Source organism: Schistocerca nitens, chromosome 9, assembly GCF_023898315.1.
Source record: "Schistocerca nitens isolate TAMUIC-IGC-003100 chromosome 9, iqSchNite1.1, whole genome shotgun sequence".
NCBI classification, from domain to species: domain Eukaryota; kingdom Metazoa; phylum Arthropoda; class Insecta; order Orthoptera; family Acrididae; genus Schistocerca; species Schistocerca nitens.
In genome coordinates, this window is record NC_064622.1 from 141,724,981 (window position 1) to 141,748,030 (window position 23,050).

The following is a 23,050-nucleotide window of genomic DNA, read 5'->3' on the forward strand; positions in this document are numbered from 1 at the left end:
GAGTTACATCAGACAATGTACACTGGTTGATCAAGAGTCAGGATACCTACTGGTCATTAATATGGGATGTGCCAATCCTTCGGATTTATGATATCTTTTACTCTGCGTGGGACACTTTCCATGAGCTGTCTCATTGTATGTGGAGAAATGACAGACCGTTCTGCCTCAAGAGCCGAAACCAGAGAAGCATCGTAGTAGCATTGTACACTAGCGTCTGGAGCAAAGCCGACGTTGTAACTCATTCTAAAGGTGTTCCATTGGGTTTAGTTCACAATCTGTGCAGGCCAGTCCATTTCGGGAATATTACTGTGCACAAACCATTGCTGACAGATATTGCCTCTTGAGAACGTGTATTGTTCTGCTGATACAACCACTCATCAGCTCTTTAGTGTTCCTCTACTGTACGCAGGACACAGTTTTGTAAAATGTGTCATATCCTTCAACATCGAGTGTATTCTTAAGCTCAACAATGGGAGCACAACGTTACCTCTAAAATATCCCTGTACCAAAACACACTTCATTGTTGCCCCAACATAAATGCCAGTTAACGTTATGCAGGCATTCGCCAAACTCAAGCCCTTTCATCGGACTGCCGCAGGGTACAACGAGATTCATCACTCGTTTATAGTCATCTACTGCCCAGTGGCACCTCTCTTTATACCACCTTAAGCGTGGATTAGCATTGGCTACAAAAATGTGTGGATTATCCATATCACCATATGGGCCGAATTAGGACGACTGGAATGTCCCTGATAGATTTGTTGCTCACGTGGCATCCAGTGGCTAGGTACGTTAGAAGTCAACTCTTCGGTGGTCATCGGAACTCAACTCGATCACTGAAGACAATTCTACTCCAGTCAATTAGATTACAGGCCGAAGACGTGTCTGGAGAGGCTCAGAACAGAGGTGGGATACCAGACTGATCGTTGCCCACAATATCTCCTGACAAGCGAGAGCGATGGTCTGGGCTGCCATTTCTTTTTATAGCACCAATCCTTCGGCTGCCATCAGCACAGCGGTATGTCAACGATATTCTACGCCCCGTTTTGTTGCCCTTGATGGCAAGCCACCCTGGACTTACATTTGGGCAAGATAATGGTAGGCCGCACACGGCAAGAGTTTTTACTGCCAGTCTGCGTACTTTGGCCAGCAAGATCATCGGATTTCCCACCATTCGAGAACGTTTGGGGCATTACGATCAGACATTCCCAACCATCTCCGGATTTTGACGATCTAGTGAATCCGTTGGACAGAATTTGGCACGATACTCCAAAGAACGACATCAGTCAATGTCAAATAACTGCTTTCACAGGATGCAGAGGTAAAGCAACGCGTTATTGACTTAAGAAATGATAATTAATCGAAACCCTCTGCTGCCAACTGGTGTTCTTGATATTCCTTAATGGGGACAGCTGAAAATGTGTGCCCCGACCGGGACTCGAACCCGGGATCTCCTACTTACATGGCAGACGCTCTATCCATCTAAGCCACCTAGGACACATATGAATAGTGCGACTGCAGGGACTTAACCCTGGCGCACTTCCCGTGAGACCCACATTCCCAACTGTCCACAACCTACATTCGTAATGTTGCTAAAGGATATTTGCCCATTCACTCATTACTCGCGCCACCTAAGGTGACGAGTCCCGTAAGAGTTCGGCCAAAGTGTGCGCATTCGCACAGAAGAAGGTCAATGGCCAGGTAGCCTTTAACTATAGAGAAGATGCATGGTCATCATTGGTATCTATTCTTTCGGGAAGAGATACCATCTTCATATAGTTAAAGGCTACCTGGCCATTGACCTTCATCTGTGCAAATGCGCACACTTTGGCCGAACTCTTATGGGAATCGTCACCTTAGTTGGCGCGAGTAATGAATGAATGGACAAATATTCTTTAGGAACATTACGAATGTAGGTTGTGGACAGTTGGGAATGTGGGTCTCACGGGAAGCGCGCAAGGGATAAGTCCCTGCAGTTGCCCTGTCCTCTGTGCCCTCGCAGGCTTAGATGGACAGCCGGCACGGTACCTCAGCGTGTTCGGTCAGAGGGCTAGCTGCCCTGTGTAACAAAAAAAAAAAAAAAAAAAACTGAGTTAATCGAGCAACAACGAAATTAAAACGGATGTCTTACAACGTCCGCCCCCAGCAGATCCAACGAACAAAAGCGAACAAAATGAAGAAAGAAAAAAGAAAAAAAAAGATGGATAGCAGGAGATCCCGGGTTCGAGTCCCAGTAGGGGAACTCGTTTTTAGCTTTCCCCATTGAGGTATATCAGCAACACCTGTTAGCAGCTGAAGGTTTCGATTAATTATCATTTCTTTCTAGAGAAGCTGCATGGGCAATATTGGTATGTGTTCTTTCAGAACAGTTACTATCTTCCTATCGTTATTGACTTGCTTAGTTTCTGAATCTCTTTCTCTTGAATTAATCATCTAATTTTTCTGTAAGTATAATCATTTTTTGTGCGCATATTTACGTCACATCAGCCTATTTCCGTCAGTCGGAAAGTACCTTTGGAGTTAATCTTTTTTTCTCTTAGACTGCATATTATGAAGCGTTAACTGTTCTCTAAGCACGTCCTACGTTACCTGAATGACATCATTCCAGGTCGGTGGACTGGAAGAGGAGGAGCAGATCATGAACTTCATCGTCGGTGTCCCCCCAGGTCTCCAGACCTCACACCTGGCGTCTTTTTTCTGTGCGGTTACGTAAAAGACAGCTTTTTTATCCCCCCTATACCTGTCAGTGTTGAAAGTCTGCGACATCGCATTGTTGAAGCTGTGAATTCGATAACGAGGGACCATCTACTTCGTATGTGGCAGGAAATTAGCCACCATTCTGATACATGTCGTGTAACTCATGGTGCTCACGTTACATGCATAAAAATTTGATCTTTTCTCTTTCCAGGAAAGTTGCAATTGTGTCTCTATCTTCCGTAGTTTGGAAGCAATCAATGTTTGAAATATGTACATTATTGACAAGGTTTTCTCTATTGCAACGCTGTTAAATTTCGATAAGTATTTGTTACTAGCCACAAGCCCACGTTGTGCCTGATGACATTTTTTTCTCATGTGAAATAACCTTCTTTACCCCGAGTATTTTTGTTAATTTCACAGAAAGACTGCAGGATAAACAAAGTGAATGCCACCATTTGAAAATGGAGTAAGAAAATATATTAAATTTCTATTGCAGAACTGGCTACAGGCGTAAATCAGAAAGCCTTCCAAGATACAACACTCTTGTCTACTGACAGGCAGGGATCGTCGAGTATTGCAGAGGGTGGCTGTAAAAAATCCCTTGACGTCAGCAGAAGGAATCACTCTTGAGTTCCAAAAGTGCTACCAGCTGTCCAGCTAGCATGATTACTGTGCGTAGGGAGTTAAAAGGAATGGGATTCAGTGATGAGCAGGTACTCATGTCACCCACTTCTGTGCTAAACGATGCTTGAGGTGATGTAGAGATCGGTGCCACGGGACAGTAGATGACTGGAAATGAGTGATTTGGAGTGAAGGATCACGCTGTATCCTGTGGCAATCCGATGGAAGTACTTGGTTGTAGCGAATGCCTGGAGAACTTTAGCTGTCATTATGTGTAATACTGCCAGTGAACACGAAGGAGGTGGTGGTACGGCACGGGGTTGTTTCTCATGGGTACAGTGTAGTTCACTTATTGCGCTGAAGGAAAAGCTAAATGCAGAAGAGCATGAATGCATCTTACAACATTATATGTTGCATATGGTTGAGCAAAAGCTCGCAGACGAAGACTGTTTCTATCAGCGTGACAAATCACCCTATCATAAAGCACTATCTGTGACGCAACAGTTTGTGGACAATAACTTTTGTGCAATGACTTGACCTCCCCAGAATTCCGACCTGAACCCAATGGAACATTTTCTGGATGAGATAGTTCGAGGGGCGTTTGAAAAGTCCGTGCAAAGTGCGAGAGATGGCACCACCGGCGTGTATCGAGGTCATGTTTAGTTAGTAGCATCTTTGCAAAGAACGCACATCAAGTTTCAGCCATATTGGTCTATTTATTTGTGTTTGGTATTCGTGTGAATCAAGAAAGTTAAGTTTTTGTCAAAAAATGGACGAAAAAGAATTTCGTGTGGTGATTAAACATTGCTTTATGAAAGGCAAAACGTCTCAGAAGACTAAAGAGAAGCTTGATAAACATTACGGTGACTCTGCACCTTCGATTAGAACAGTTTATAAGTGGTTTCAAAATTTTCGGAGTGGCCATTTGGGCAAAAGTGATGCTGAACGTTCTGGACGCCCTGTGGAGGTTACGACTCCATAAATCATTGATAAAATCCGCCGGCCGCTGTGGCCGAGCGGTTCTAGGGGCTTCAGTCTGGAACCGCGCGACCACCACGGTCGCAGGTTCGAATCCTGCCTCGGGCATGGATGTCTGTGATGTCCTTAGGTTAGTTAGGTTTAAGTAGTTCTAAGTTCTAGGGGACTGATGACCTCAGATGTTAAGTCCCATAGTGCTCAGAGCCATTTGAACCATTTGATAAAATCCATATGGTGATGGATGGCAGAAGGGTTAAGGTGCGTGAGATTGCTAGTGCTGTGGGCATCTCGAATGAATGGGTGCATAATACTTTGCATAAACATTTGGACATGAGAAAGCTATCCGCAAGATTGATTCCGCCATTGCTCACGCTTGACCAAAAACGGAATCGTGTGAAGTGTTGCAAGGATGGTTTGCAGCTGTTCAGGAAGAATCCTCAAGACTTTAAGCGTCGTTTCGTCACTGTGGATAGAACATGGATACATTACTAAACTCCTGAGACCAAACAATAATCTAAACAATGGGTTACCAAGCGAGAATCTGCACCCAAAAAAGGCGAAGACCATTCCTTCGGCCGGAAAGGTTATGGCGACTGCCTTTTGGAATTCGACAGGGATAATCCTCATCGACTATCTGGAAAAGGGTAAAACTATTATAAGTGAATATTATTTATCGTTATTGGACCGGTTGAAAACAGAACTGCAATAAAAACGCCGGCGATTGGACCGCAAGAAACTCCTTTTCTATCACGACAATGCATCAGCACACACCTCAGCAGTTGTGGTTGCAAAATTCTATTCTCCAGATTTGGCCCCCTCGGGCGACTATCTGTTCCCCAATTTGGAGAAATGGCTGGCAGGACGAAGATTTAGTTCAAACGAGGAGGCGATTGCACCAACTAATAGCTATTTTGTAGACTTGGACTATTCCTATTATTCGGAAGGGATCAACAAATTAGAAGAGCGTTGCATAAAGTGTGTAAGTCTAAAAGGAGACTATGTCGAAAAATAAAAAAGGTTTACCCCAAACACGTAAGTAGTTTTAATTTTTGCGTGGACTTTTCAAACACCCGTCGTATGTGGACTTCCCTCTGGACTCCAGCGTCCAACTTCACTAACTCTTCTGATTTCATCACTTGAGGAAGAGTGGGCTTCTCTTTCTCCACAGACATTTAGAAAGCTCATTGAAAGCGTCTCCAGTAGAGATCAAACCGTCACACAAGCGAAGGGTGGACATACCTCATATTAGTGTCCACTAACAAGTGTCTGGATACTGTTGACCAGCTATTGTATATGTTGTTGGAGCAACATTGCTCCAGAAAAAATATAATATCCTAGTAAAAGTAACTGCAGCTGTTTGCGTATGCGGAGAATGAAGTCGATGCTCTTTTCCATATGTTTCATATCTAGCTGCAAGTGTGTTACCTCACTTAAGAAGACTAGAAGTAGGTTTATATGATAGTCACAGCACAGATATGTGTACAATTGATGGCGGTGTCGGCAAGTGGTTGTGTTGTGACTCACCCGGCATCAGATCGAGGTGCTCGCCAACTGGCGCAACAGTCCAGTTAGGGTGCGGCTGGTTCTCGCGGTGGGAGGTGAGGATGGTGACGTGGTGCCCCCTCTCAGCCAGCTCCCATAGCAGTGGCCGGAACACGTTCCAGTGGCTCCAGGCCGGCACGCTGTACACGGCCAGTATGCGGGCCGCCGTCGACGCCGACAGGCAAGCGGCCGCCACCAGCAGCTGCCTCCACGGGGCACCCATCTGTGGCTCCAAAACATGATGTATCTCTTCAGTCTCACTGTCCTGCACTTCCGGCTAGCATGCTAATGATAGCTGAAAGGCTCTGCAGGAGAAAGTGAACCACGAATTTACACTACTGGCCATTAAAATTGCTACACCAAGAAGAAATGCAGATGATAAACGGGTATTAATTGGACAAATATATTATACTAGAACTGACATGTGATTACATTTTCACGCAATTTGGGTGCATAGATCCTGAGAAATCAGTACCCACAACAACCACCTCTGGCCGTAATAACGGCCTTGATACGCCTGGACATTGACTCAAACAGAGCTTGGTTGGCGTGTACAGGTACAGCTGCCCATGCGGCTTCAACACGCCCTACCACAGTTCATCGAGAGTAGTGACTGGCATATTGTGACGAGCCAGTTGTTCGGCCACCATTGACCAGACATTTCCAATTGGTGAGAGATCTGGACAATGTGCTGGCCAGGGCAGCAGTCGAACATTTTCTGTATCCAGAAAGTCCCGTACAGGACCTGCAAATGCGGTCGTGCATTATCCTGCTGAAATGTAGGATTTCGCATGGAGATCGAATGAAGGGTAGAGCCACGGGTCGTAACACATCTGAAATGCAACGTCCACTGTTAAAAGTGCCGTCAATGCGAACAAGAGGTGACCGAGACGTGTAACCAATGGCACCCCATACCATCACGCCGGGTGATACGCCAGTATGGCGATGACGAATACACGCTTCCAATGGGCGTTCACCGCGACGTCGCCAAAGACGGATGCAGCCATCATGATGCTGTAAACAGAACCTGGATTCACCCGAAAAAATGACGTTTTGCCATTCGTGCACCCAGGATCGTCATTAAGTGCATCGTCACAGGCGCTCCTGTCTCTGACGCAGCATCAAGGGTAACCACAGCCATGGTCCACAAGCTGATAGTCCTTGCTGCTGCAAACGTCATCGAACTGTTGGTGTAGATGGTTGTTGTCTTGCAAACGTCCCCATCTGTTGACTCAGGGATCGAGACGTGGCTGCACGATCCGTTACAGCCATGCGGATAAGATGCCTGTCATCTCGACTGCTAGTGATACGAGGCCGTTGGGATCCAGCACGGCGTTCCGTATTACCCTCCTGAACCCACCGATTCCATATTCTGCAAACAGTCATCGGATCTCAACCAACGCGAGCAGCAATGTCGCTATACGATAAAACGCAATCGCGATAGGCTACAATCCGTCCTTTATCAAAGTCGCCACTGGTGCTAACTTTGTGTGAATGCTCTGAAAAGCTAATCATTTGCATATCACAGCATCTTCTTCCTGTCGGTTAAATTTCGCGTCTGTAGCACGGCATCTTCGTTGTGTAGCAATTTTAATGGCCAGTAGTGTAGTTAGCATTAGGTTGACTACACTACCGATTTTTCCATATGAGTCACTAGGAAAAGTATATAATTCGATTTGTCTTACTTTATTTACACTCTTTTCTTTGAATTTCACCAAAGAAATAACATGCATAACTCAAAACACATTTTAGCGACTTAACAGCTACTTCCACCGTTTCCTTCAATTCTAGACTGACCAGGTTCAAACGTTCATCGAAATTGGAGTATCAAAAGTACCACTGACAAGTACCATGGACATTCGTCGAGAATGGGAGGACTTTATTACGAAATCAGCTGAAGTTGTCGATTTCGCAAGCCTATTTGGTACAAGATGTCGAGACAAAATACTATAGAGATCGATTGTACGTCAACTGAATATCAAAATAAATTGGGTGATGTAGCTGTATGGTGAATTTGCATTGCTAGTGCAGTGAAATAACACCTGAAGGTTACAAATGAGTCCATCGTCCATGAATCGCGGACCTTTCGGCGGAGGAGTGGCTTGCGGGCCTCTACGGTACATACGCCCACGCCGTAGGTGCAACCACAGCGGAAGGGCATCTGTTGAGAGGCCAGACAAACGTGTGATTCCTGCACAGTGGCAGCATTCTTGTCAGTATTTGCGGGGGCAACAGTCTGGGTGACTGACTGGGCTGGCCTTGTAACATCAACCAAGAAAGCCTTGCTGAAAGTAGGGGGAAACTACAGCCGTAATTTTTACCGAGAGCATGCAGCTCTATTGTATGATTAAATGATGACGGCATCCTCTTACGTAAGATATTCCAGAGGTAAAATAGTCCCCCATACGGATCACCTGCCGGGCACTAGTCTGGAGGATGTCATCATCAGGGGAAACAAACTGTTATTCTAAGGATCGGAGGGTGGAATGGTAGATCCCTTAATCGGGTTGGTAGGCTAGAAAATTTAAAAAGGGAAATGAATAGGATGAAGTTAGATATAGTAGGAATTAGTGCAGTGTGGTGGCAGGAGGAACAGAACTTCTGGTCAGTTGAATACAGGGTTATAAATACAAAATCAAGCAAGGGAACCGCAGGTGTAGTTTTAATAGTGAATAAGAAAGTAGGGATGCGGGTAAAGGACTGTGAACAGCATAGTAAACAGATTATCATAACCAAGATAGATACAAAGCCAACACGCAACACAATAGTACAAGTTTATATGCCAACTAACTCTGCAGATGGTGAAGAGATTGAAGAAATGTATTGTGAGGTAAAACAAAATTGTCAGCTAGTTAAAGCAGACAAAAATTTAACTGTGATGGGGCCCTGGTATTCGATACTAGGAAAAGAAACAGAAGGAAAAATTGTATGTGAATATTGTCTTGGGGAAGGGAATGAGAGAGAAAGTCACCTGGTAGAGATTTGCACAGAGCATAGTGTAATCATAACTAACACTTGGTTTAAGAATCATGAAAGAAGGTTGTACACGTGGAAGAGACCTGGAGACACCGGAAGATTTCAGATTGATTATATAAATGTAAGATAGTGATTTCGGAACCACATTTTGAATTGTAATACATTTCCAGGGGGAGATGTGAATTCTGACCACAATTTATTGGTTATGAACTGTAAATTAGAACTACAGAAACTACAAAAGGTAGTATACTAGGAAGATGGGACCTGGATAGCTTGAAAGAACCTCAGGTTGTTGAGAGACTTTCAGAGAGACTACTAGGCAACGATTGACTAGAACAGGGGGATAAAAACAGTAGAAGACGAATGGGTAGCTTTAAGAGATGAAATAGTTAAAGTAGCAGGGGATCAAATACATAAATGAAGTCAATAGAGCAGGTGAAAGGGAATACGAATGTCTAAATAGTGAGACTGACAGTAAGTGCAAAATGGCTGAGCAGGAATGAAGAAAGAAAGGAAGATTGGCTTTAACGTCCCGTCGACATCGAGGTCAATAGAGACGGAGCACATGCTCGGATTGCGTCAAGGGTGGGGAAGAAAATCCGCCGTGCGCCTTCGAAGGAACCACGCCGTCATTTGACCAGAAAGATTTAGAGAAATCACAGAAAACCCAAATCTGGATGGCCGGACGTCGGTTTGAATCGTCTTCCTCCCGAAAGTGAGTCCAATGTGTTAACCAGTACGCCAACTCGCTCGGTCTAAGCAGGAATGGCTAAAGGGCAAATGTAAGGATTTAGAAGCATAGTTCCGTAGGAGAAAGCTAGGTATTTCTGGTAGGAAAATTAATGACGTCTTTGGAGAAAAGAGAAACAAGTGTGTGAATATAGAGAGCTCAAATGCAAAACCAGTCGTATGCAAAGAATGGAAAGATGAAAGGTGAAAGAAGAACGTAGAGCGTTATGCAAGGGAGATGAACTTGAAGGGAATGTTATGGAAATGGAAGAGGACGTAGATGAAGATGAGGTCCACAACGCCGTAAAAAATGTCGTTCAGATTAATGTCGTGTTCCTTGACTTCAGGAAGGCATCGGACACCGTCCCGCACTGAAAAAGTATGAGCTTATCGAGCATCGGAGCAGATTTGCGACTGGATTCAAGACTTGCTTGCAGACAGAATCCAGCACGTCGCTCTTAATAGAACAACATCGACAGATGTGAAGGTAATTTCCAGGGTACTCCAAGGAAGTGTTATAGGAACTTTACTGTTTACAATGTATATAAATGATCTAGTTGAAAGAGTCGGATGCTGTCTAAGGCTGTTCGCATATGATGCGGTTACCTATAACAAAGTAGTAACGACAGAAATAGTAACGATTTGTAGAATGACTTCCAGAGAATTGATGAATGGTGCAGGCTCTGATAGTTGACCCTGAACGTAAATAAATGTAACATATTGCGTATACACAGGAAGTAACTATCCAGAGCGACCTTAAATGGAATGACCACATATAACAAATAAAGGGAAAAGCAGATGCCAGGCTCAGATTCATAGGAAGAATCTCAAGGAAATATAACTCATCCACGAAGGAAGTGGCCTATAAGGCACTTGATCGACCTATTCGTGAGTATTGTTCATCTATCTGGGATCCCTAGCAGATAGGACTGATAGAAGAGAGAGAGAGAGAGAGAGAGAGAGAGAGAGAGAGAGAGAGAGAGAGAGAGAGAGAAGATGCAATGAAGAGCGTCACATTTCGTCACAGGATTGCTTAGTCGACACGAGAGTGTTACGGAGATGCTCAACAAACTCCATTGGCAGGTCTTACAAGAGAGGCGTTGTGCATAACTGAGGGAATTTCTGTCGAAATTTCTAGAGAACACTTTCTGGGGATAGTTGGACAATTTATTACTGCCCTCATCCCCCACGTAAGTCTGACGTAATGAATATGAGGAGAACATTCGAGAAACTACAGTTAATGCATTCTTCCCACGCGCTATTCGCCATTAGAATAGGGTTGGAGGGCTTAGTTAGAGGTACAAAAAATATCCTCCGCCACAAAGCCTTAGGTGGCTTAAAAAGTATGATGTAGATGTGATACTGCGAGTAGAATATGACAGAGCATTGAAACATCTGAGTCGAAACAAGGCCCCGGGAGTAGACAGCATTGCGTCAGACCTACTGAGAGCCTTGGCAGAGCCAACCATGACAAAACCCTTCCATCTGATGTGCAATGTGTATAAGACAGCCCACATACTCTCAGATTTCGAGAATAATGTAGTAATTCCAATTCCAAAGAATGTAGGTGTCAATAATATCCAACTATCTGTTTAATAAACCTTGGTTGCAAAATACTAATACGAATTCTTAATAGAAGAATGGAAAGATTGGTAGAAGTCGGATCATGTAGGAACATGCATGGCAATACTGACCCTACGACTTTACTTAGAAGATAGGTTAAGGAAAGGCAAACCTACTTTTATAGCATGTGTAGACTTTGAGAAAACTTTTGACAATGTTAACTACAATACTGTCTTTGAAATTCTGAACGTATCAGGGGTATTAAAACACAGGGAGAGAAGGCTATTTACAACTTTCACAGTAACCAGAAGGCCGTTACAAAAGTCGAGGGGCATGAAAGAGGCTGAGAAGGGAGTGAGGCAGCATTGTAGCCTATCACCAATGTTATTCAATCTGTACATTCAGCAAGTAGTAAAAAAAAAAAAAAAAATTGAGTGGGAACCATAGATCACAGAGAAGAAATGAAAACTTTGACGTCTGCCAATGATACTGTAATTCTTTCAGAGATAGCAAAAGGATTTGGAAGAGCAGCTGAACAGAATGGACAGTGTGTTGAAAGGTGTATTTACGTGCTGTCCTGTGACATATTAAAACATTATTTTTTCATAGTTGTTATGTTCTCAGCAGCTGCAATATAGTGTATATTTCAGTTGCAGAGCTATTTTTATTTTGCTTTATCGGTTTCAATAGATTAGTATGTCAGTTTCAGAAGCTTAACGTTTGTTTAGCAGATGTCATAATGGCCGGCCGTTGTGGCCGTGCTGTTCTAGGCGCTGCAGTCCGGAACCGCGGGACTGCTACGGTCGCAGGTTCGAATCCTGCCTCGGGCATGGATGTGTGTGATGTCCTTAGGTTAGTTACTTTTAAGTAGTTCTAAGTTCTAGGGGACTGATGACCTAAGATGTTAAGTCCCGTAGTGCTCAGAGACATTTGAACCATTTGAGCCAATCACAATGTCATGACAGGTCCAAAATTCTGCATATTGTATGCTGTAATTATAATCACAGATTGATAAATTACGGTAAATGTATCACATTTGTGCACACAGTCAAAATTATTAGAGTGGACGCATTAAAAAAACCCAGTTAATAACTTACTCAGTGCCACGATGTCATAACTAAAATGATCTATTGACAAAAATCAAAATTATGTAGGCAGAAGAAATAAAAGGCCTTATGAAGTATGGAATATCGTAAGTTTTTCGTTGTTACACTATACAGTACTGGAACTAGTGAGAAGGTTACTGATACAGAAGTTTTCTAAGATTTCCTTATTCATTTTCGATCTGGTTGGTTGTAGCACTGGCACAGAATAGTTAAGCTGGCTTCCAGCGAGATTTGAAGCAAGAGCCAATGCAGCCTTCACATTATAGCGTGACTCCATTACTCAGAGCTATCTAAGGGCTACAGCACTCATTTCTCGCCTTATTTCCATCATCATGGCTAGGAAAGATAAACCACAAAGTAAAAGACAACATTAGCTGCAGTTTCTGTGTGGAACTATTTTTATGAACTCAACACCATAAATTATAACTATTACTTTAAAGTTCTGGCACTTATTGTCGTTCTTCTTCTTCATGATTCCCAATTCAATGTTATTCAGTCTGCATTACAATCACTTAATTTTTTACACTCTTTTAAATGTTCTTTGATCGTGACACAGAACACCCGCAAACGGCAGGATGGATATCTTATGCAGATGAGCGGGGCGACCGAACATTCATGTTCAGTATCCAAGCGGAACGTGACTGATGCTGTTCTACTTGATCCATCGGGTACTGCCGGGACACCCACGAGGTTTCTCCAGATTTTTCTCTCTCATGAAAACAGACAGAGTGAATGCGAGGAAGAAAGTGGATTCAATGAGAGAACAAAGGTATGTGGTAGAATGGTGAAAGATAACAGCAAATTTAAAAACACCATAAGTGAATGAAGAAGAAGTACTTTCAACAAATTCATTGAAAACTTAGACGAAAGAAGAGATAGTGACAATGTTTATAAACTCATTGTAAAACTGTAAAACTGATGCGCAGGGTGGTCCATTGATAGTGACCGGGCCAAATATCTCACGAAATAAGCATCAAACGAAAAAACTACAAAGAACGAAACTCGTCTAGCTTGAAGGAGGAAACCAGATGGCGCTATGGTTGGCCCGCTGGATGGCGCTGCCATAGGTCAAACGGATATCAACTGCGTTTTTTAAAATAGGAACCTCCTTTTTTATTACATATTCATGTAGTACGTAAAGAAATATGAATGTTTTAGTTGGACCACTTTTTTCGCTTTGTGATAGATGGCGCTGTAATAGTCACAAACATATGGCTCACAATTTTAGACGAACAGTTGCTAACAGGTAGGATTTTAAAATTAAAATACAGAACGTAGGTACGTTTGAATATTTTATTTCGGTTGTTCCTATGTGACACATGTACCTTTGTGAACTTATCATTTCCGAGCACGCATGCTGTTACAGCGTGATTACCTGTAAATACCACATTAATGCAATAAATGCTCAAAATGATGTCCGTCAATCTCAATGCATTTGACTACGTTAATTTAAATTACTACTGTTACTGAGTTGCTGCTTTGCCTGACTGACCGGCGCTAGCAGCGCGTATCGATATATCCCCTTTCGTAGTATCTTTGCTTGACTGCTATTACTTCCCGGGCGTTGTCTGTCGTAAGCCAGTTCAGGTCGCGAGTTCGGACTGCCAGTCAGTTGGAACGTGTCTGGAGCGCAGTCAGGACCTGCAAGTCGGGGAGTTGCAATGCGGCACAAGTGGAGTCGGGTTGAAGCAGCAGTGAGGTCTGCGTCGACGTGGCTCGCATTGCCGCCACGCATCACTTGCGCCGAGCCACAATCTTGGTGGATCGACGGTCGGTCGTCCTACCTGACGACGCGTTTTGGCTCGCCGATCGTTCATGAGTCGGCTGTGTGTGTGTGCATCGACTCCCGATTTGTCTTCGTGCGTGCTTAGTTACTGTTGGGTATCGTTCAGGTCTTCGTGCAAGTGTTTGTCTGGTTGTGTGTGTCGTTTGTGTGATTTCCACTGAGGACTATTTTAGATGTTGTCGGCATTGTGAGAGGAGTCGGTCGGTTGCTGCGGACCAGGGAAGTTATCTCCGCGCAGTGCAGTCGGCTGGGTCCGCTGGCAGTCCCTGCGCAGTGTTGGAGCTTGTTTGGAGTTGTCCGATCGCTACGAGCTTCGTGGTTCACCAACCCAGGACGTCAAACTTGAGTGGTTTTTAAGTACCCAAGCCACGTCCATTCATGTTGTGTGGTTCGTTTCGGTGGTTCGCTGTTGGAGAGGTTTTCCTAGGCGCAACATCGAGTGTTTGTATTGCTGAAATTTAGTCGCCATGCGGTGGAATTAACTATACTTGTTGACTTCAATTTAAGTGCACCAGCGGAATTTTCTGCCTTGTGGCCGTTAGTGTTCAGATTCTCTGCCCTGGCCACTAACGTAATTTCAGGCAGCGTCCTTTCCTCACCTGTTGTCTCTGTCCAACACGTTGTGTAGTTTTGACAGCTTAATTCATATACATATTACATTGTGGATAATCACGCCCGTAACATTTTGTGTTTGAATTCTTATGTACCGATTGGTGGCAAGCAAGTCGTTTGTCGGTCGGTCTATGGCTGTCCCTTGGTTGGGTTCCGACAGATCAAGTGTAGTTGGGCTCACCACCTGTCTCGCCTAAGTGAACGAGGGCAGACCGACCCCCTGGAGGCTTCTGAGTGCTGCTGTCTTTACCGTCTTACTCATCGGTGTTTAACTGTCTGGTTATAATCTATGATAGCCAATGATTAAAAACAGCATTCTTGGTTTTACTGTGTTTTATGTAAGTAAGTTTGAATTCCGGCAAGTGGATATTTGCTGAAAGGTTGTTGCCGTTGTGTTGTCTTTTCTTTTAGTCCAGTTTCAGCTACTTAAAACTTACGGTTTATGGTTATATTTTCTTAAAATTCTGGATAATTAATTGTGGGCCTTCAACTTTGTAACCTTATTCTTAAAATTACCTTCCAATCTTAAACATTGCGGCCTTCTGCCTTTGAAAGTTTATCGTAATTTATTTTATAATATTGAAAATTTTATTTTGGGCCTTCAGCCGTTTGTATTGTACTTCGTTTATGTTTGTCTATCCACCCTTGCCTTGAGGCTTTCAGCCTAGCTGCGATATATAGATTTTTTAGTTATTTTTGTATGTAACTGTAATTGCGTGTTTTCACTCACTTGAAGTTTACCTTGTTGATTTTTAAGATTTCTTGTTTGGAGGCCTTCAGCCGTGAAAGATTTGAAGTTTGAAACTCGTAGTTGTAAAAGTTCGGCTATGTGCCGCTTTGGTTGTAAATGTGTTATTCAATTAAAAGTTTAACGTGAAACTGACCCCAACCTTATTTGGCCCTTTCCACAATTCTAATCACCTGTTCTGCCCAGCTGGTTTAGCGGGCGTATCAAGCGGATTCTCCATTGTGATAGTAAAGCTTCACTAACAGTGCTTTTTCTGTTAAAGCCAAAATGCCGCGACTGCTGGCGCATTTTTCTCCTCTCACTACAGCTCATACACAATTCTCATCCAGCGTCACTGACGTGTTGCTTTCCAGCACTATATTTTGAACGGTTTCTGCATTCGTTTTTGGTTTCAATAAAACTCCGTGGCATTTCAGGCATGTGAGTCAAGTTTTACCTCTCTATGTACATTATTCCGTGATTTGATCGTTTCAAATGTTGACGGACTTTGGGTGTCCCTGTACAACGTTCAAACTATGTTCGTAAGATTTAAAATGAGCAAAATCCAATTCGCAACTGGAAGACGAGTACTAGTACTTCAAATAAGAAAATGACAATTGTTGAACACACTTTTAGTGACATAAGCGTCTTGTGTAACTGCACGGTGTTCATTCGGTTTATCGAAGTTATTTTGCGCGAAACGCCAAACTTGAACAAGAAACAATTTCAGGCTTACCTATGTGAGAGCAGAAACGCGCCGCACCCACCTGGTGAGACGGTGGTCGCCGTCAAGTGGCTGGTGGTCGGTGGCCACTGCTGGACCAGCAAACTCTCGAGCATAAACTGTGTTGATGTTGGCGCAACCACGAGCTCTCTCGCCAAATCGAGGTTCCATCAGACTGACGCCCTTAGCAGACAGCCGAGAAGGGGTAAAAAAAAAAAAACACAGAAAGAGTGGATTCGAACTCGGTGCTCTGTATCTACACTGCGTGACGTATACTACTAAAAGGCGAGCATTTTAACACCTCGAGCGAAATACAGCACTGCCTGCAGATACTTCCGCATCCTATAGTGTTGCCAGATCGTCCAGATGCCAGACTTCGAATTCTAAGGGCCGGTCAGCAGTTATACCTGTACTGTGAAGCGTACACAACTTCAGCCAGCTATATCTTGGAAATTTGTGGTAAGGTATTGTGGGACCAAAATGCTGAGGTCATCGGTCCCTCAGCTGACGCACTACTTAATCTACCTTAAACTAACTTACGCTAAGGACAACACACACACACCCATGCCCGAGGGGGACTCGAACCTCCGACGGGGGGAGCCTCATGGACCGTGACAAGGCGCCCGAGACCACACGGCTACCCCGTGCGGCGCAGCTGTATCTCTTCGACCACTGAAAACTGGAAGCTGTTTTATATGAACTTCTGAATTATAAATTGTGCAATGTCCATGCCAGAGCTTCATCAAATAAGAGGAAATTTTTTGAAGTGCCATGTTAAAATAAAATGAAAATAAAAACAATACAACAACTATTTTTAGATGAAAAGCTCGACTTCAAGTCTTCTTTTCAACATAATTTTTACTCTTGTTAAGGTACTTATCGTATGCTATGACCAGCTTCCAAAGTCCATCCTCACAGAACTCTGCCGCCTGCAGTTTTAACCAGTCCTGTACTGACCTGGTAACATCTTCTTCCTTCTAGCGCTATCCAGAAAGGCGCTTCTTTAAGTGCAAGAACAAGTTACAGCCACTGAGCGCTAAGTCAGGGATACGCGGAGGGTGCTAACACTGTTCCCACACATGGCGATGTTATCTCAAGTGCAGCAAAACTATCACTCTACGGAGGATGCCATGCTGTTTGTTTTGAATTCGGCGGCGCAATTTCTTTAAGATCTCAAAATAACTGTGTCCACTGCATGCGCCACGTTGCGGCAAAAAAATCGGCAACCAAAATACCTTGCATATCTCAAAACACAGTGCACATAATTTTACGGGCTGAAACCATTTACTGGAACTTCAGTTTATAGGGGATACTGAACGATTCGATTCCAAGGACCGTTGTTTTGATTCCGGTGTAACATAAGCAATTTTTGTTTGTCACGAGTGTATGAATGCTGGAAATTTTGGCCGGCCGGTGTGGCCGTGCGTTTCTAGGCGCTTCAGTCTGGACCCGCGTGACCGCTACGTTCGCAGGTTCGAATCCTGCCTCGGGCATGGATGTGTGTGATGTCCTTAGGTTAGTTAGGTTTACTTAGTTCTAAGTCCTAGGTGACTGATGACCTCAGAAGTTAAGTCGCATAGTGCTCAGAGCCATTTGAACCATTTTTTGGAAATTTATGGTTAAGTTCCTATGGGATCAAACTGCTAAGGTCATTGATCCCTAGGTTTACACTCTACTTAATCTAACTTAAAGTAATTTAGGCTATGGACAACACACACACACCCGTGCCCGAAGGAGGACTCTAACCTACGACGGGGGTAGCTGCGCGAACCGTGGCAAGGCGCCTGAGACCGCGCGGCTAATCCGCGGGGCTACGAAAGCTGCGCCCATTGAAATTCGCCCCCGAACAATAATCTGTGAACTTTGCGCCCAATATTCCTGGCAATTAGTTGCTCACTAAATGACTGTCTATTTGCACCCCGAGTTCTGGTCCAACGAAGACGATCCCTACTCTCGTAGTGGGCTATTCAGATGCGCTCAAGGTAGGTAGAAGTTTAGCAGCGGGCCTGTCCGAGCCCCGTTGACACCGCCATCCAAATGCCCAGGAACGTAAACAAGCTTCTGATGAAAGAAAAGCAGTCCCAATGGGCGACATGCATACTGTTTCCTAATACAGAAAATCATTGTGCATTGTCATCATAGAAAATTTGTTATTACGTAATTTTATGATTCACACTTTGTTTTTTTAAAAGGTTACCTTAGCTAATTTCAGTGATAGTACATATATATCTTCCACTTGGCAATACTGACGATTTATAAAAACATTATGAAGGTAGTAACTATTCTCAGAAGAACAGATAACATTGATGACCATGCAGGTGACGATTCCCGTAAGAGAACAGCTACTATCTTCATATAAAGGTATATAGCTCAAGGCTACCTGGCCATTGACCTTGGTCTGTGAGAATGCGTACAGGTTGCCGAAACTCTTACGGGAATCGTCAGCTTAGTTGGCGCAAGTAATGAGTGGATGGGCAAGTATCTATTAGGAACATAACGTATGTAGAGTGTGCACAGTTGGGAATGTGGGTCTCACGGGAAGCGTGCGAGGGTTAAGTCCCTGCAGTCGCGCTATTCATGTGTGTCCTCGGTGGCTCAGATGGATGGATGGAGTGTGTCATGTAAGTGGGAGATCACGGATTCGAGTCCCGGTCAGGGCACATATTTTCAGCTGTCCGCATCAAGGCATGTCAACAACACCTGTCGGCAGCTGAGGGTTTTTAATTAATTATCATAAAAATTGTTTTTAAGTTACTTGTGGAGATACTCAAATTAGCGTTAGGAGTGAGAAATGAAACTATATTCAGCTTATTTCACCTCTACACGTACGTACTACTGGTCTTTTATGTATTTTTGAAACGAATTTCAAGTTTATTTTATATACCATATGCTGCACTAGGAGTACGGACAGTACATTCTTTTATATTTAGTTGAAAGGGTGCTTTGTCAAATAGAAGATATTCTATTTTTAAATTCCATGTTTGTATTTTGATTTTGATGCTTTCCATTGTAATTTCTGAAGGTCTAGTCATAACCAGAAATTTTGTGATTGAGTTCGACAGAAGATGAAGTAAACTATGATCAATTCCAAATGTAAAAAATTGGCATTATAGAATTAGTTCTTGTTCGACCATCTCCACTCAATTTCATTAGTAGTTGCTGTAAAGGAAAACAGCACATCAGAGTCCTCAGCTCTTCTACACATCCCTACCGGTACCTTCCAGGGCCTCATTGATTCTCTTCCTGCACGTGTCGCAGCTGGCCCGCACTGCAAGAAGTAATTATTCGGGCTTTTGACCGGTAGTCATAATAATGTGGTGGGGTATCGTACCTGCCAGGAAAGTTGCGGAGTTTCGACAGGAGGATTAGTGGAACTTTCCTCGACCTTTCCTACGCACAAGTGGGCGGAGTTTACAGAACGCCGTTTATACCAGTGACAATGTATCTTACAAAATTTTTTCCCTTGGATACAGCTAATTTTTTTTTCGCTTATTTGTCATTTCCATTCTCCGTCAGGGGCGGGCTGGCAGCAACACAAGCGCTGCTCTTCAGCCGAGAGACATAAATAGATAGAAAGACATTTAAAACAATATAAAGAACATAACATGGTGGAATTTAAAAACAAAAAATGCAGAACAGAGGAATAGAAGGCACACAAAGCAGTGGCTCTAGATCAGAGATAAAAATCTAAAAAAGTACGGTACACAGAAAACCACACACTACATTAAAAGGCGCCAGGCAAAGTATGGCTGGAGCATAACAATTTGTAGAACGAGAAACTGCCACGCGACGGATAGCGTAGCAAGGATAAATCATGGACGAAAGACAGATCGAGCACACAATTGAAACCACATCACTAGATGACACTGTATAATGACACCAAAACACAACACTAACGCAGCAAACTGATAACGATTAAAAACTGGTAGGATCTGCAAGGGGGGAGACAAGGGAAATGGGAGGAAGGGGAAAGGAGGCGAGGAGGAGGTGCGAGAAAGGGAGATGAGGTGGAGGAGGGGGGGGGGGGCGAATGAGGGCTGAGGAGGGAAGGGACAGGGGAAGAAGACAGCTGAGGAGGGGGTGCAGAGAATCATGGAGTGAAGGAGAAAAATCCGCTCTGGGTGATGGAGGGGACAGGAAGAGGGGGGCTCTGGGGAGGGGGGGGGGCAAGGCAAGGTTACAGTAGGAAGGAAGGAAGGGTATACGTCACAGCGAAGTTCAACATCCGGGAGGGAGAGGCGATGGAAATAGCCCTGATGAAGGAGATGGAGGGTGTGGAGGTGGAGAGAGGGAGAGATACAGCGATAGAGGTGCGGCAATGGGTGGGGGTGGAGGATACAGCTAAATTCAATGCGTTTGTTTTGTACAACTCAGTAGGATTTTCGTATGCGAGAGTGCACACAACTTCCGATATTGTAAGCTTCTTGTTACAGCTTCGTGCAGAACACTTCCTGAACGTGAAGAAAAGCATGAAATAATGATGACATCATGATATCCATTTTTTTATTGACTTTCCGCACCAGGTCATGAGTAAGGTTTGAAAAGTTCTCGGAATCACCACGAGAGGTCAGCGCTAGCGCAACGAGTTGTTCACGTGATCTTAATTGGACTGTTGCCCGTAAACACGTGTCACGCCAGTGCTCTTGGAAGAGAGCTGTGGCAGTGACGTGATTCTGTTGTTGGTCCCGCATAGTGATTTGCCAAGATGGAAAGAAAAAGAGATTCGAGCAGTGATTAAGTACTTCGTTAAGAAATGTGTGAAAGCAAAGGGCATTCATGGCGATTTCCAGACTACATTGGGGACTCTGCTCCTTCATATTCAACTTTTGCCAAGTGGACAAATGAATTTAAATTCGGTCGGCAGAGCTTAGATGATGATCCCCTCAGTGGTCGGCCAAGATGTGGCACTACTCCAGAAATCATTGCACAAAATGGTCAAGTAGGATCGCCGATTGAAAGTGCATGAAATTGTTCACGCTTGGCAGATGTCATCTGAAAGGGTACATCACATTTTAACTGAAGAATCAGAAATGAAAAAAAAAAAAATTATATGCAAGATGGGTGCCGTGACTCTTGACGCTGGATCAAAAACGCGCCCGCAGACATGTGCCGTCGCCATGGCAAAATTACACGAAATAAGGAATGAATTGTTGCCACGTCCGCCTTATTCACCTGATATGGCTCCGTCAGACTGACGTATCTTCCCAAAACTGAAAATTTTTCTTGGTGGACGAAGATTCACTTCAGACGAAGAATTGATAGCTGGAGTTGACAACTATTTTTCAGACATGGAGGAAACTCATTTTAGAGATGGGATCAGGGCACTGGAACATCGTTGGATCAAGTGCATTAATCTACAAGGAGACTGCATTGAAAAATAAAAAAGTTTAAGTGATGTAAGTACTTTTTTTTCTATTCCGTTTCGAGAACTTTTCAAACCAGCCTCGTACTTCGTTTCATATCGTGTACATTTCTGCAACCATCTTAAAATGCTCTTCGCCATATTCTAACTCTTCAAGCGCTCATAGCGTGTTCACCACACATTTCACTAATCTGCTGACGAATTTTTAGCTTTCATGTCTCTTCCATTTAAAAAACAAAGAAGATCGCGTATTTCACAATCGGTGGAATTTTAAATCCACTCAGTCATATTAAAAAAGTGTGAATGAACGTTAATTAAATCGAAAGCTATCGCTTATGTGTTTGTGGATAAGTAACAATTGGAGATACTTTACGAGCATGCGCAGTACGGCAGCTGCAGAGATCCAGTGGCAATATTTCAGAACGGTACTTATTTTAAAAATGCGCCTCGTATTTACTATTTCCCCTGAAGCCCACTGTGTGGATAAACGGTCAGAAGTTGATGACGTGGTTGGCAGATATCGGGGAAGCGACTACGATGTGTTTACGGTCACATGACAAAACTAGGGCAACTGTTACTTATAAGATGACCTCACCTGGTCCCAAGTGGCCGGGGCTCGTGTGGTTGCTCTTGCACAGACTGGTGATCGGCGACTGCGCCACGACGGCCACAGATAGGTCCACAAGAGCGTCCTTGTCTCGCGTTTATCGCGCCTGATAAATGGATCACGGCCACTGTGAGGCTGGAAGGACATCGAGTGATCTCTGCTGCTTGTCGCCTGTCAAGAAAATTCTCGTGCCGAGGACGATAACCATGCAAGATTGATTTATGCCTTTTGAAGTAATACTGCAACCTTTTTTTCGGGAAATATTTTCCGTATAACAGAAAACAAGTTCATGCAGTAGGCTAATACGGGAACCGCATGACAATCCAATTTTTGTACACATATTAGGTCTACAACTTCGCTTCCGCAGTTTTGCAATAGACGGCAGTAGCGGCAAAGGGGCTCAGGTGATCGGTCACATGTGTAATATAATAAGCTTAGGCATCTGTAAACATGATGCCATAAAAATATTAGTCGATTTGTGATTGCATAATAAGGTTATTCTCGATTTAGTACGTCAACTTACGTACCCATTTCTCGCCATTTGCGGGAGGTTTTCATTTTCTGCTTTAACATGAAGGAATCTCCGGCTGTGGTTCTTAAACGTGCAGAGAATGTTTTCAACGCCTTAACAACGGTGATTTTGATGTTGAAGACCGGCATGGCAGTGCAAGACATAACGTTTTCGTAGCTACTGAAGCAGACGAAGACAGTCACAGGGCATCATTAACGAAAGCAACAGATGCGTTCGAGTCCAGCACTGACACACAAACGACCACAATACAGCGATGGACACGTAAAGGTAATTTTGCAGCAGGTCAGTGTTCGACCCCATGTCGCAAAACCCGCCAGACTATACATGGAAACGTTGAAATGAGAAGTCCTATCCCTCCCGCCGTATTGTCCATACGTTGCTTTCTCTGACTACCACCTTTTTCGATCAGTGGCATACAGTCTGGCTGACCAGTCCTTCTGATCGTATGAACAAGTGCAAAATTGAATCGATTCAAGGATCCCCAAAAG

General features: G+C 43.8%; 1 protein-coding gene across 1 annotated transcript in view; it reads right to left on the reverse strand.

The window, feature by feature from the left end:
• Positions 1-22,108, reverse strand: part of LOC126202970 (UDP-glycosyltransferase UGT5-like) — a 51,056-nt gene extending 28,948 nt beyond the window's left edge. Inside the window, exons 1-2 of the mRNA XM_049937112.1 lie at positions 22,019-22,108; positions 5,821-6,061 (exon numbers count right to left, since the gene is read on the reverse strand). Coding sequence (XP_049793069.1) covers positions 5,821-6,061 — 241 coding nt within the window. The 5' untranslated portion in view covers positions 22,019-22,108. The remainder of the gene's footprint in view (positions 1-5,820; positions 6,062-22,018) is intronic.
• Positions 22,109-23,050: the final 942 nt, after the last annotated feature.